A 13,113-nucleotide genomic window follows, 5' to 3' on the forward strand; every position below is an offset into this window, starting at 1 on the left:
GATGTTCTCGTACCTATCTCTGGCAGCAATAGATTTCACTGAAGATAACGAATAACGACTGTAGTTTTTCACATAAAAAACCCGTGACATATCCATTAATGATCGCTCATTCTCCGAACAGTCGGTTCAGTTATGTTTGAGTTATTTACTGTTAGACTTGTAAGTTGTTGCTTTGTATGTAGTCATGCTTTGTATGTAGTCATGCTTTGTATGTAGTCATGCTTCGTATGTAGTCATGCTTTGTATGTAGTCATGCTTTGTATGTAGTCATGCTTCGTATGTAGTCATGCTTCGTATGTAGTCATGCTTTGTATGTAGTCATGCTTCTTATGTAGTCATGCTTTGTATGAAGTCATGCTTCGTTTGTTGTCATAATGGCCTAAAATGAGAGATACATCTAGGAAGCAATTACAAAAGTCGTCTACTTTTTTTATCCGATGGGCAAATAGTATGCCCAGAAACAGTTATTCCTGTGTGATGGTCAGCTTTCTTATAAGTACTGGACAATTGGAATTGTATTATGATTACGACACGAAGTACGAGAAATGTGAGGTACTAAGATAAATGCATGTTTTTATCTACCATTTTAATCCAGTGGAATACTAGTACGACGAGACACAAAAACAAACGACGGACTAGTGAATAGAGCGGCTGCCCTAAACGGAGTAGCTCGTGGTTCGATCCCAAGCTGCGTGATGGCAACAGACGTTAAAAGATGGTACTTCTTGTTTCCCATGTCTAACGCTCGGCATTAAGGGAATATAACAATGACTGGTCTGCTCGAGTTTGGATTCCGTATACTGTATCTGAGTAGTGCATCCATATTTAAACTGCTGCATGGTATCAAATGGCCAAGCACTATGGAATCCGAATAACAAATTATCGCCATTATTAATCAACGAAGATAGCTGCATACTTGCTGATGCATTTAAACTGAAAAGAAGGCAGATCGGCCATTAGGAATGTGATTAACAGTGATAACAACAATTGCAAAGTATACTTTTCAAGAAACACCCATTTTGCTGGCGATAAACATTGAGTTTTGATCACGTTGTCGCGTTGTCACGTTAGTATCGCCAAGTTCGAGATACACGCACTGCTGAAAAGAGGCGACAAGTTCAAGATACACGCACTGCTGAAAAGAGGCGACAAGTTCAAGATACACGCACTGCTGAAAAGAGGCGACAAGTTCAAGATACACGCACTGCTGAAAAGAGGCGACAAGTTCAAGATACACGCACTGCTGAATAAAGGTGCCACGTTCAAGATGCACGCACTGCTGAATAAAGGTGCCACGTTCAAGATGCACGCACTGCTGAATAAAGGTGCCACGTTCAAGATGCACGCACTGCTGAAAAGAGGCGACAAGTTCAAGATAAACGCACTGCTGAATAAAGGTGCCACGTTCAAGATGCACGCACTGCTGAAAAGAGGCGACAAGTTCAAGATACACGCACTGCTGAATAAAGGTGCCACGTTCAAGATGCACGCACTGCTGAAAAGAGGCGACAAGTTCAAGATACACGCACTGCTGAATAAAGGTGCCACGTTCAAGATGCACGCACTGCTGAAAAGAGGCGACAAGTTCAAGATACACGCACTGCTGAATAAAGGTGCCACGTTCAAGATGCACGCACTGCTGAAAAGAGGCGACAAGTTCAAGATACACGCACTGCTGAATAAAGGTGCCACGTTCAAGATGCACGCACTGCTGAAAAGAGGCGACAAGTTCAAGATACACGCACTGCTGAATAAAGGTGCCACGTTCAAGATACACGCACTGCTGAAAAGAGGCGACAAGTTCAAGATACACGCACTGCTGAAAAGAGGTGCCACGTTCAAGATGCACGCACTGCTGAAAAGAGGCGACAAGTTCAAGATACACGCACTGCTGAATAAAGGTGCCACGTTCAAGATGCACGCACTGCTGAAAAGAGGCGACAAGTTCAAGATACACGCACTGCTGAATAAAGGTGCCACGTTCAAGATGCACGCACTGCTGAAAAGAGGCGACAAGTTCAAGATACACGCACTGCTGAATAAAGGTGCCACGTTCAAGATACACGCACTGCTGAAAAGAGGCGACAAGTTCAAGATACACGCACTGCTGAAAAGAGGCGACAAGTGCAAGATACACGCACTGCTGAAAAGAGGCGACAAGTTCAAGATACACGCACTGCTGAAAAGAGGCGACAAGTTCAAGATACACGCACTGCTGAATAAAGGTGCCACGTTCAAGATGCACGCACTGCTGAATAAAGGTGCCACGTTCAAGATGCACGCACTGCTGAATAAAGGTGCCACGTTCAAGATGCACGCACTGCTGAAAAGAGGCGACAAGTTCAAGATACACGCACTGCTGAATAAAGGTGCCACGTTCAAGATGCACGCACTGCTGAAAAGAGGCGACAAGTTCAAGATACACGCACTGCTGAATAAAGGTGCCACGTTCAAGATGCACGCACTGCTGAAAAGAGGCGACAAGTTCAAGATACACGCACTGCTGAATAAAGGTGCCACGTTCAAGATGCACGCACTGCTGAAAAGAGGCGACAAGTTCAAGATACACGCACTGCTGAATAAAGGTGCCACGTTCAAGATGCACGCACTGCTGAAAAGAGGCGACAAGTTCAAGATACACGCACTGCTGAATAAAGGTGCCACGTTCAAGATACACGCACTGCTGAAAAGAGGCGACAAGTTCAAGATACACGCACTGCTGAAAAGAGGCGACAAGTTCAAGATACACGCACTGCTGAATAAAGGAGCCAAGTTCAAGATACACGCACTGCTGAAAAGAGGCACAAAAGGACTTGTGTGCTCCTCCTCGCCATGTTGCCCCTCAGCTGATTCCGTCTGTCTGACTTTAAGTCGGTTTCCTCCATTTGTTTAAATGCTTGTGTTTATACGAGTAATTAAATCGAGTGCAGCGCAAACTAATAAAATAAATCGTGAACGCGACGTTAAACCCGATTTCAGCCTAAACTAACCAGATACTAACACAATTTCATGTAAAAAACAACTATCACCTAGTTGATGGAAAAAAGATTAACACTTCCGTTCTCATTTACGCAAACAAGCACGTCTTGCTACATTCAGTATCATGTTGATATCCTGAACCCAGCAGCATCTAACACGCCAGGACATACTTGTCAAAAACCTTCCTCCTTTCTACTCGTTTAGGATTTCACTTGTAAGACAAATATGTGTAACTGCCTCGCTTTATATACGACGGATGATGTGAACAATACCAGACATCCTCGCCCATTTCGTCAACTTCCGTACCACCATTTCGTCAATTTCCGTACCGCTATTTCGTGAACTTCCGTCTCACCATTGCCGTATAAGTTGTTCGGGTCTGTTGTATAAATTATGTTATTATTTACGCGACAGAGGTATTATTTCAAACATTTCTAAAAGTACATGTTGCACTTTTCATATTGGTAAGTTTTCTTCAAATATTTGTTTACTAAGAAACTGGTTACGTTATATTTATCATCCAAAAAATATCGCGTGGGCGAGATCAAGTGAAATCTACATGGATATCGCTGCAATGAAATTGCATCACAATGCTTTGCAGACCATAGTGATGTCATTGTAACCATGACGACACAATCAAATGACATCACTAATGGCTCTGCTACTGAAGCGGTTAGCAGTAATTTTTACATTGAAGACACTGCTGATTACTGTCTAATTGAAAAAGTTGAAAGAATGATGTTGGATGATAAATATAATCTCACTCTCGTGTCTTTTTATATCAAATATATCAACACTCGTTGATAAAAGTGGCAAATATCCTCGGCAACCTCGGAATTTTTCCACTTTTATCAACTCGTGTTGATATATTTGATATTAAAAGACACTCGGGTGAGATTCTCTATTTCTCCCACACATCCTTTGTGGCAGCGATGTTACAGGAACTCCAACAAGCACGGTCACCTGGGAGAGCCAGACAGCAGAACTGACTGAAACTGCACTGAGGGGAGATGCCCAGGGGGGGACGAGCTGTAGACATGCCATTTTGAAATAATTTACATTGTACCAAACTAGAGATGTGTATGTGACCTTATGTCCGAGACCACCTTATGATGAAGCGACATGTTAACGATTCTTGTTGGTATTTTGATAAACCTTCACATCCACCATTAAAAGTCGACATTTACAAATGAGAAGATTAACATTCCCTAGTGAGATCAAACCATGACCATAACTTCTATGACACCTGTTGTTCGTGTAATTAATTAATGTGTGTACAAAATGTCCATATAATGTATCTGGGAGGCTCATACCAAGAGACAGTCAGCACTGGTGTTATTCAAGGCACCCAAACCTCATTGTGATTGTCGGTTATTGCCACTCTTATAATATGGATCAATCTTCATTCCTTGGACGCCTATAAAGTATTACTGAGCGTCACCTTGTCTACAAATAGACAGAAGCAGGTAACAGAGATGACGGTTTGACGGCACGAAACACACCGTCTGGACGAGTACCAGCATCGTCATCTTATAGAGGCAGTCCGTGCTTACTCATGTTGATACTTATATTCATGTCAAAAACATTACGGAAGACTTTGTCAGTTACTTTCTATGCAAACTGTGTGAATGGCGGGTGCTACCGGTAGGGCAGGTCATTCTTACCCTGTTTCACTGACTTTCAGTGATACTTTCAAATAATTTCCACAGCTGTTTGCTCTTTACGCCAAGTGGAATCTGTTTCGGTAGTAAATCTAGGCTGGTTATGCACTTGCAGTGAGAATTTATATGTTTTATATACAAATTTCAGTTACATGTTCCTATGACTCGTAGTGAACCTGAGTGATTGAGTGAGTATGGTTTTACGCCGCTTTTAGCAATATTCCAGCAATATCACGGCGGGGAACACCAGAAATGGGCTTCACACAATGTACCCATGTCGGGAATCGAACCCGGGTCTTCGGCGTGACGAGCGAACGCTTTAACCACTAGGCTACCCGACCGCCCCCGTAGTGAACCTGAGGTTGAGATATTATTGCGTATTCTATACGCTTATTTAACATTCCGGACATATCTGACAACAGTACTAGTAACATAGCTGTGATGATAAAAGAAAACCCATTGAACCCGTTATATTACGGTCACCTTCCCGAGGCAAGTGAGTTAATTTGACTACAAAAGTCCAGTTCTCAACCTTAGTTATGTCCCTTCTATGTCCCTCCTATTGACCAATCATATTCACTCATGTCACTTGCATTTGCTTCAAACAAAATAGCGGCGCTCATTCATAACCATGTGATCGATAATCAAGATGCATGTTGCAATAAAACGGGTCTTACGCCGCGAAGTGCATCAAATCACCTTGATTAAAAACATGAAAAGATTTGCAAAATATCTGTCGACGCCAAATTGGCGGTACACATGCTTTGCACATCCTGCAGTCGACTGAATCTGTAGGTTGAAATCCATTAAGTTCTATACACGATTTTGATTGGACTATGGATAGACTCGTTAGTCCAGCCAAAATTTAATTCCGGAGTACAAGCCTAGTTCGGCAAGGTCGGAATCTGGACTTTTACAGTCAGTTAACTTCCTTGCCTCGGGAAGATGTATTTCGGTCTGCACGACACATAAAATTCTTCATAGAGTGTGTGTCATACAACCATGTCAGATAAAGTCATACTACACGGAAGAAGTGTTTAATATCGCTTAAGACATGTACAGTATATAGAATTGTCAAACTGTGATGTGATATGATAGCGTATATCTATTGCTATGTAACCAACACATGATGTTTCCCATGGAGATTCTTGCAATGTATCCTGATCGTAAAAGGCGATTTAATAAACCGGGTGATCATGTCCGATGACCGTACCCCGACGGCGTGGACTGGTCTTCATTACAACAATCACTGGTCTGTTCTGGTCCAGACTGCATTATTCACCGCCATCTTATAGACCTGATAATGCAGAATGCAGCTTTGAACGATAACACAAAGTGAGGAAAATACAGACTGATTATTATCTATTGTAAAGAGACTTCTTAACTCAAGACTTTAGATGGTCAATGCAGGCTCGGTTCCTTCAAGCCTAGACAATGCAGCATCAGACATCTTTATGACAATTATACCCGGACTATTTTGAACAATGATTGATGACTCCGGACATAAGAAAAGCCGACAACACCGTAATAGCATGTCCTAGCCGCTCCGCATTACCTGAGCAAGAGAAACAATCTTTTAACTTGTTTGATGTCATAAATCAGCGTTGGTCGCGAGGAAGAAGGCGGATGCCTGTCTGAGGAGGACTGTAATGGCCACGATTCATGGCTCCTCTGTTTGCTAAACATTCACTGTGTTTCCATAGTAAGCACAACGTAGCGGATGTTTTATGTTATTGTTCTCCAGTAAAGTTTACGGTGTCATAAAATAATTAATCCTTTAAAATCTTCTCTAGTACGTGTACCTCAGACTTATTCAGGTACACGTCCAACAACAACGTATAACATTAAGGTTCGTCATAACCGAAGTATCTGTATAGCGTCAATGCTGAAAACCATGTGTTTGTAAAGAGAGTGAATGAGTGAGTATAGTTTTATGCCACTATTAACAATAGTCCACATACTCGTATATTTGGGCCGGGAACACTAGAAGGTGGGATAAACAGATCTTACCCATGTGGGGTATCGAACCTATGACTTAAGCGTCACGAGCAAATCCGTTAACTACGAGTTTACCACACAAGCACATGTAAGAAAACACAAAACTCTTTCAGAATGATGTACAGCATAATTAAGATGTTCTTTTCGGGCAACTAACGTTCTATTTAGATGGCCGTAGAATCAATGTCTGTCATAGTGATATCAGTTGTGACAGTTGGTGCCGTTCTGGTGGGAAAAGTTGACAGAGCAAATTGCAAAGGAAAAAGAAATAAACTAATTAGTTTAGCTTTACATGTGCGCATCTTCTGTATCTGTGTAAGAATGAAACAGACTCACGAACAGCATGTAATAAAATAGCCGTGTAATTTAACATAACAGTGAAATGACCATCACAGATTTAATACATACTACGGGGAAAAAGAAAGTCTTTTATGTAATTGAAAATTGAAAGAATTGATTTTGATTTTGTTGATGTCTTTTTAATCATCACTCATTCCTGCAACAATTTGTAAAAAGTACTCTGAGGCAGTGTAATCTTGTGCAAAATGGATTGCTTCAATGGAGGCTAGGGTAATAAATGAATTTGCAACCACATGGCCCCTATCATGTTTGAAATATTGTAAATGTGTCCCGAAATGAACAGATTTATTGATGTCAAACGATAAGGTGTCCAAGATACACAACAGCAGTTGCGTAGGATGCAAACGTTTTGAAAAATACTTTATTTTTGTATTAAAATAAAACCAGGATGAAGTATTCTTTGAGTGCCGACTGAGCGCCAGCACCGTTCAGTTGGGAGATAAACTTTCAATTGAAAGTAAAACATATGATAAAATGAACAGAGAGGAACAGTTTCATTTCGTCCTCTGTTTATCGTAAAAACTATTAAAAACTTTTCTCAGGTCTACTTTCGTGCAAGTTTACAAAGTTATAACTCCCAGGTCAAATTGTTAAATAAAATCTTAATAGAATCTGGAATTATGACGCGTACCCCACACTGAAAACACCGCAATGTAATAAAGACATGCAGGAAACAAACACAAAAGGAAATAGGCTTCGCAAAGAAAATAAACATCGTGTTCGTTATAGACGTCAGTGAAATACCTCTATCTTACACCGATAAACCACATTTGTCCAGACCAGACTGAAGTCAATTGACTTGTATCTGGCAGCAGCTAATAGGGGGCGCTAGGGGGCGCTGTACATGTGTACGGGTGATGGTGGGAGCTGAAACAGTCTAGACAGATGCCTTCTTACAGTCAGCAACCAAACCGCACTGTCTATCTGGTGCCACACACTGTGCAGGATCACAACTTCAGTCAGCTTTGGAGATCCCCGAATGTGATGTAGCTCGTGTCTTGACACGTTCTTCAGCAGCTTACGAACTGTCATTCAAGCCTTCAAATACCCTCGCATTTGACGGATCGCTTGTTCAATCAGCATATTTGATCCCCGGAAGTAAAATGTTAAGTCCTGGATTACACTGGACATCATGTCGCCCAAACCAAATGTATGTGGATGTAATAGAATACATAGACCATACATATGGATGTTTAATCGGAATAAGCGCGTAAACACAGGCGGTTGGCAAAGTGTTAACCCATAGGATGAATCTCCAACGCTCGGGGAAATCGATGGAGTATTGGACATAATCAGCACAAAAGCCACATTCTGAATACTACTGTAGACCCTTAGACTGTAAAGCATTGTAATCAAGTACTATATGACATAAAACATCCACATCACCCCGTCCAATATCCTGGATATTCTTGTACTTACTTTTACATGAACATATTCGTCGTCTCTTCGTAGCCTCTGTATGTCTGTCTGTCGCTCGGTCGAATACATTGCTGGTACCGTGAGTGGGAACTTATATGATTTTGACAGAGATACACTCAGGATTCGTCCAGCAGTATCACGGAGTCGTCCTCCTGTGGACGCCGTCAATGGGAAATACACTCCAAGAACCAACCAATTCCGGCACGGCTCCCATTGCCGAAAGCTATGAATACACAATGGCATTTAGAAAGTGGTCAAATGTAAACCATGTTGTATTTGGGATAACACTTTCTAAGTAAAGAACAGATTCTAAATATGACATTTGTTACAGTTGACCACTTTCTAATGACCTTGTGTATTCATAACTTTCGGCCATGGGAACCGTGCCAATTTACACTTGTCAGAGGGGTACACAAAGTGCGTGACCTAGACTACCAGTTGTTGAACTTTCAGATTTGTAGAAGCCTCGGTGGCTCAGTGGGTTAGATCGCTGACTTTGATCGCTGAGTGTGGGTTCGAATCCCGAATGGGATTCAACCAAAAAAGGTGATAGAATCTATACTTTACAAGGAAAGTTTTATCCCAAATATAACATTTGTTATAACCAGGTCTCTTAACCACCGACTCTATGTGGGTAAAGGAAATGATCTTACCAGTTGCATTGCCCATTTTCATAACTTTTCAGCGAAGAGTCAGAGAAGCTCTTTTTACTGAGATTAATGGTACGTTGGCTGTATGATTAATTTGATTAATGAAATATCCACTGTGAGCCAGCACTTAAGATGATTACACAAACCTTTGGGTCTCCTATCTGACAACTATCTGAACGTTCAATACACTTAAATATACTGGCTATACGACGGGGTGACTGAGGGGTAACCAGGTGATAAGGCGATCACTCCCGATGCCGATTTCTCAAATGGGTTCAATGTGTGAAGCCCATTCCTTTACACACGCCGTGACACGTTGCAAGGGTTGGATACATATTTTCCCTCAGCTCCACGAAGATTACAATTAGTTCAAATTTATTCTCATGTAATCTAGAGACTAATGGTAAAGCGACATCACAAGATACTTTATATATGATTATATCTGTCACGCAGCATGACACCGCTTCTCTTTCATTGAATACCTTTGTTGCTGGATTGTGCTATTGATGGTGATGTCGGTCTTATTCATCACTAATTATGTCAACATTATCTCCCATGACCCGTGCGGATAACCTACTATGCTTGTGAGTTTAACTCAGAGGTCAATTCATGGTACGACCCAAGAATATGAAGAGGGCGTCATGGAACATGATCATTATAGCATTCTTCAAAATAGGCCGGTATACAGCCTCAGACGTGTCCAGGTCTACAAACCTGATCTTGTCCTTTTTGATAAATCCAAGGAAATCATTTATATTATTGAAATTTCTGCCCCTTTTGACACTAATGTGATTGTCAAGATTCAGGAAAGACATGGCAAATATGCGGACCTCGCTTTCGAAATGTCACTCTCGCATCGCAAGTACCAAGTTGTCCGACTCCCCATTGTTCTCGGTGCTTCGGGTGTTGGTACCTCCCAATCTGTTGACTGACATTGGGAGAGTACCCGGGTTTGCTGCCAGGGATACAGCCCTGTTGACAATCTGGGAAATGCAGAGTACCCTAAGCTGATGATGAGCCTTACCAGTCTGATCACCCACACCCTCTTTGCTGCATCTACATATTGCAATCAGTAAACCTTCAGCGCGACAAGCGAACGCTTTAACCACTCGGGTATCAAACCGTCCCGCCCGAACACTGTACATATATTGATTCGTAGTCATTTCTCTTCAGGACAATCTAAATTAGCTTACAGCTGTTTGTCTGGCTTAATTATTCATTCTAATACTGTATTGAGGACATTGACTGTAGAAGCTATAACATATATGACACATTTGCCTGGCAAGGCTCTTTGAACGCAGTATATTGATTCAATTTATACAGACGGGTGAGTGCATTAAAAATAATTTCAACGCAATCCAGATGATATATTATGTGTTGTGTCTGGCTAAAATATAGTAAACATGTTTATTAAAAACGCATGTTAATTTAGCTTCGTCACATCAATTCACCACAGTTCAACTGGTATCTTTAGTTTTGTAGACAGCGGTGACTGTATGGAGATTATTACAATTTCATTTCTGCGGATGGGGCGGTGCGGTACCCTAGTGAATAAATCATAGCCGTTGCACACGAAAGAACCGAGTTTTAATCTTACATTTGTATAGCAAGGCCTGTTATAAGGTATATGATATAGAACCGTTGCCACTGGTGTAAGAATGATGGTGAGTGAGTGAGTGAGTATGGTTTTACGCCGATTTTAGCAATTTTCCAGGAATATCACGGCGGGGGACACCAGAAATGGGCTTCACACATTGTACCAATATCGGGAATCGAACCCAGGTCTTCGGCGTAACAAGCTAACGCTTTAACCACTAGGCTACCCAACTGCCCCTGGAATAATGATAAGGTAAGCGTAAAGGCAACACACTTAAAACTTTTGCCCAAACGTAAATGAAACGTTGGTAATGGATATTCATCCTAGTATTTCAGGATAAACGATGATTCGTAGGTTCCATAATACCTCCAAACTACAAGTGTTCCTCCTACATTTACGTCCGTATACAAAGATCAAGACATTGCTCACGGCCGAGAATCACATGACATCTAATTAAAACGTAAGTACCTACATCATTTATCTTAAATGGTTAAATCTAATGTGCACGTCTCGAATTATTCAAATCACAAACCTTAAGTAGAGTCATTTGGGATCACAAAAATCAACAACCCAACTAAATGTATAAGCGTTATGGGTTAATCTCTGTTAACGTCAGTTATAAATTCAAAATAGAATATAATGTGCTTTTCTTCATCAAAGTGCCAAGACATTTCTTAACCAAGTCAGCAAGGGAGACCACAGGGCCATCTTAAATACTTAAATTTCAAATTTAAAAAAATCACATTAATTTAAACCAGAAAATAACTGTTGCAACAGATGAATGTCTTTTTAATTTCACACGGTAAAAACCTTTACCTTTCAAAATTCATGCCACTTTATCCCTCCCATGTCAACTTAAAAAGATGTAAATGTCAGCTTTCAAAAAGCTGTCAAAGTACTGGCTTTAAAGAGCCATTCGATGCAGTAATTAACTCAGTGGCGGATGTGTCCCACGTTGTCCCTGACGACAAGAGTGCATATCCGCCACATTGATGGCATAAGACAGTAATACAAACTCCTTAGGTCCGTTACTTACATAGTACTTGAAGATGCGTTTGCTTGAAGATTAGATCACACGTCTAAGGCGCCGCAATTCGTCTACAGAGTTGCGTCTTTTAGGCGCGACAGAAAGCTATGTTCGTGGATTCGAATCCCGGTTCGCCCGATTACGTTTCTAGGTTTGTCAGAACCATACACGTCCTTGTCTCGTTGTTTTCATCAAAGTGGTAGACATCTAAGACCTGTACTTTTGGCTTTCCTCACACACAAAAACTGACACGTCATGATATAACCGGATTACTGTTCGAAGCTGCGTTAAAACTCACTCACTCACTCACTCACGCTAATGGATGAGTGATTGTGATCTATAAGTTGTTGTTTACTACATCACTGTCTCTACACCTGTTGTTGCTCATTTCATTTTTGTCCCTGTGTCTGTTTTTTTTTCCAGATCAGTGTTCCTACTAGAGCGTAGTCCAGAACCTGTCATCTGTCATAATACCTTCAACCGTTGCCTTCTGTCACACCACCTATCACAATAGTAGCTGCCATCTCCTTGATCACACCAATTACCATGCATACCTTATGCATTCAGCTATTATTTGCATGATATTATCATACAGGGCAGATAATACTGTCAGTAATCAAAGTACATACTATAGTAATACGAAATCTCTATAATAAACACTGTACGATGCCAACTGCATACGCATGTGTTTTTAAATCACTATCAAATAGTGTTCGGTTTTCGCGAGGCGGTGAGCGTATCCTGCCACACCGGTTTCATTCGTCACAAATGCATGCAATGGCAAGTGAAGGGTTCACCTGAAACATCACATGAACCTACGACGCAGGTCAAAGTTGGGAATGACATCCGGCATCATTTCGGGTATTCTTGCGTATGATAAAAGCGAATCAAAACCATTTCCATAATCACAAGACAATGATTATCAGAGACGATTCCGACGACGTGACTGTGTTATGAATCATAATCAAATAGTGATGAAACATCTATATACCAGATGATATCTGGGCCGTGCTCAAGGTGAAGTGAAATGGGATTTTAACGTCGCGTCCAAGATTATTACTTACATAGCGACGTGCATGCGCCCGCGCGTGCGTGCGTGCGTGCGTGCGTGCGTGTGTGCGTGTGTGCGTGCGTGTGTGTGTGTGTGTGTGTGTGTGTGTGTGTGTCTCCTTGTACTAGTCCGGACCGATGCCGACTTATAGTGCCAGCACACAGAGATACTATGCCGTAGTTTCACATGAGTACCCCTATACTGACTCCGAGCCAACCAGTCCTTGTTTTCGCCCCTTACTGCCGAGCGCCAGGCAGGAAAACAACAAGTACCATATTTTTACGTCTTTTGGTATGAGAGTCGTGCCGAAACATTCATGTATAGCATGAACCTGGCACTAGTGTTATTAATTTGTTAAGTTTGATTTGAAG

At 41.5% G+C, this 13,113-nt stretch overlaps 2 protein-coding genes across 3 annotated transcripts in view; one reads left to right on the forward strand and one right to left on the reverse strand.

Moving 5' to 3' along the window:
• The window catches only part of LOC139445024 (FMRFamide receptor-like), a 72,637-nt gene that overhangs the window by 12,226 nt on the left and 47,298 nt on the right, over positions 1 to 13,113 (reverse strand). The window lies entirely within an intron of this gene.
• On the forward strand, positions 1,268 to 2,893 carry LOC139444624 (uncharacterized). The gene has a single exon (XM_071225539.1). The coding sequence runs from the start codon at positions 1,268 to 1,270 to the stop codon at positions 2,891 to 2,893; it is 1,626 nt and encodes a 541-aa protein (XP_071081640.1).

This window comes from Haliotis cracherodii, unplaced genomic scaffold (genome assembly GCF_022045235.1).
Source record: "Haliotis cracherodii isolate W230 unplaced genomic scaffold, xgHalCrac1.p SCAF_10, whole genome shotgun sequence".
NCBI classification, from domain to species: Eukaryota; Metazoa; Mollusca; class Gastropoda; order Lepetellida; family Haliotidae; genus Haliotis; species Haliotis cracherodii.